General features: G+C 35.6%; 1 protein-coding gene across 1 annotated transcript; it reads right to left on the reverse strand.

The window, feature by feature from the left end:
• Positions 1 to 250: 250 nt before the first annotated feature.
• On the reverse strand, positions 251 to 2,307 carry LOC145061908 (beta-amyrin 28-monooxygenase-like). The gene is made up of 3 exons (XM_079009496.1): positions 1,365 to 2,307; positions 1,016 to 1,203; positions 251 to 550 (listed from the first exon to the last, which is right to left on the reverse strand). Exons 1-3 carry the CDS (start codon positions 2,305 to 2,307, stop codon positions 251 to 253), a joined length of 1,431 nt encoding a protein of 476 aa, XP_078865622.1.
• Positions 2,308 to 2,647: the final 340 nt, after the last annotated feature.

Genomic DNA, 2,647 nt, shown 5'->3' on the forward strand with positions numbered 1-2,647 from the left:
TTGTTATAATAATATTTCTTTTACGAAAAAAACAAGGAGAATTAACATTGGAATTGAAGGACTTGAGTAGCTTCATCTAGTTATCTAATTTGTCTTTCTATAGCGATATAAACAACTAACTACATATCAACAGTTACTCATGATTATTTGATCTGAAATATAATCAAGCGATTTAAACAACCAATTCAAATTATTTATATATAAAATGTTGAGATGATATTTTTTTTATCAAGTAACCTGAGGATACAGTCTAGGTTTTGTGTGGGTAAAGACGAACAGGAAGCCCTTTGGCAGGAACAGGCATAGGATCGACGATGATCTTTTCATCAGGAATGATTTTTTTCCATCGAAACCTCTTCACGATGTGATGCATGAAAACAAGTATCTCCAATCGAGAAAACTCTTTGCCTGGACACATCCTAGCTCCCCCTCCAAATGGCACGTATGTGTATGGAGCTGGTCCATCTCCCTCGAATCTTGTGGGATCAAATTTAAGGGGCTCCGAAAAGTATTCAGGGTTTCTATGTACTCCATTTGTGCTCCAGTATATCTAAAATGTAACATCGTTGAAACTTAGAGATCAATATTGCATAAAATGTTATACATTACCATGCGTTTATCTATAAAAAGCACTAAATTAACTTGATTTCAAATTTATAATTTTGGCAGTGAAATTGTTGATGTCCCATGTCAGCTAGACATGTTCCATATGCCATGAGTATCTTCTTTTCTCTTTGGACTTTTTTTGGATCGTTCAAAATCAAGGACTCTACATTTGTAACAAATATTAAAGTCGAGGTCTAGCACTTTTAGGACCAAAACACATCTACTTTAATTTCATCAAGTCTCGGTCTTATGGTAGGTGTTGGTGTCCCATATTTGTTAATTAGACATGTTTCAATCTGCTTGAATATATGTTCGAGTATATCATCTCTCTCCATATAAGGGTTTTCATTGAAAAAAATAAAAAGTTCAAGATGTCCACATATCTAACAATAGTAAATGAAGATGATACCTTCCAGCCCTTTGGAATGGAAAAACCATTAAAGGTGAAATCAGTAAGTGCTTCTCTGAAAGTTCCTTGAAAAGGAGGGGAAAGCCTCAAGACTTCACATGCTACACTCCATGAATATTTCATCTTCTGTATGTCTTCCCAGTTTAATAGTTCACCTGGGCCTTTTGACTTTGCAACTTCCATTTGTTCTAAACAAAAAAATAACAAAAATAAAAAATCATAGGAATAAAAAACTGATGAGATTTGCAACTTCCATTTGTATACATTTTATTAGATTTAAATATCCATCATAAAATAACGTTTTTGGAGATTAACATATTTAAAAGGGTATTGGCAAATAATTAATTACCTTTGTAAACTCCTTCATAAATCTTTGGAAGCTCAGCAAGATATCTAACAATGGAAGTGCATGTACTAGCAATAGTATCATGTCCACCAAGCAACAAAGCTATCAACTTATTAGCAATATCTGAATCTGTCATAGCATCCTCATCATCACCATTTGTCACAAGCATATGCGACAATACATCTTGTTTAGGAGAAGCCTTCCCCTCTTCCAAATCACTCTTTCTTTTCTTGATTATTTCAACGAGCTCCTTCCTTATATGCTTTGAAGCTTTAATCGCTTTGTTAAATTGTGTTCCTGGAAAATCTATTGGAATAGAAAAAATCCCAGAAACTAACCTATCAAAAGGCGCTGCAAATCTTGCAATATGCTCAGGGCTTTCTACGCTAATAAACAACCGAGAGGCAATGTCAAATGCGAAGTGTTTGATGAGAGGGTAGACAGTGACAACGTCATGGTTTTCCCATGAAGATGAAAAGTGTTTTCCAGTGACATCATCCATTACACCAATGTATCTTTGTAAAGCTTCTGGTTTCAAGAAACTTGGAAAAGCTTTCCTCATCTTCATGGCTTCATCTGCTGGACTTGATTTAGAAGGGAACAACTTGTTGATAGAATCCGGCACCCACATCCGTACAAGTTTGTATTCGTTTGAAAACAAAAACTTGTTTCCTGCGGGACTACAAAAAACAGCAGCATCGGATCCTAACAATGAAGTTTTGAAGATATTAGATGAGTATTTGGTCATACGATCAAATACAAATTTTTCAGGGTGACCATTCCAACCAGTGGAAAGAAACTCCAAGGTCTCCCCAAGAAATGGCCACCCGGATCTGCCAGGTGGATGGAGGGTGGTTGTCGGATTTTTTTTGTGGAAGAGGAAGTGAAGTGAAAAAGAGACGAAGATTACAAAGAGAGACAGAAGAGAGCCATAGAACATGTCCATATCTATTGAGTTACAAAGAAATGTGTGCTAATGAATTTGAGTTATATGTAGAGCTACGTGATTTGTGCATTATCCTTGGACGTTTGTATTGATTAAGGCAAACTTGGGATGCTAGCTAGCTTGCGGAGGATTATATGTGATCGAATGAAGGGAAAAAAACAAAGAAGAGCATATAATAATCTCACAAGTAGTATTTTTTCATAGTTTTAGTGGTAATCAAACAAGTTGTTTTACATTAAGATTCTTAGCCGACCCTTTTAATTCACATAAAAGAAAGAGGAATAACGTTTGGTGGTAGCCACTGGAGAGACGGACATATATGCATATATGTATCTTCCAG

The sequence above is a fragment of the Lactuca serriola genome, chromosome 7 (genome assembly GCF_051521515.1).
Source record: "Lactuca serriola cultivar US96UC23 chromosome 7, Lser_US96UC23_V15, whole genome shotgun sequence".
Lineage (NCBI taxonomy): Eukaryota > Viridiplantae > Streptophyta > Magnoliopsida > Asterales > Asteraceae > Lactuca > Lactuca serriola.

Excerpts from the sequence above, each read along its gene's own strand:
- LOC145061908 (XM_079009496.1), bottom strand. The coding sequence starts at position 2,307 with ATGGACATGTTCTATGGCTCTCTTCTGTCTCTCTTTGTAATCTTCGTC. Across the intron at positions 1,204-1,364 it reads TTATGAAGGAGTTTACAAAG|AACAAATGGAAGTTGCAAAG; the intron begins GTAATTAATTAT and ends TTTTTTGTTTAG. Across the intron at positions 551-1,015 it reads CCATTCCAAAGGGCTGGAAG|ATATACTGGAGCACAAATGG; the intron begins GTATCATCTTCA and ends GTTACATTTTAG.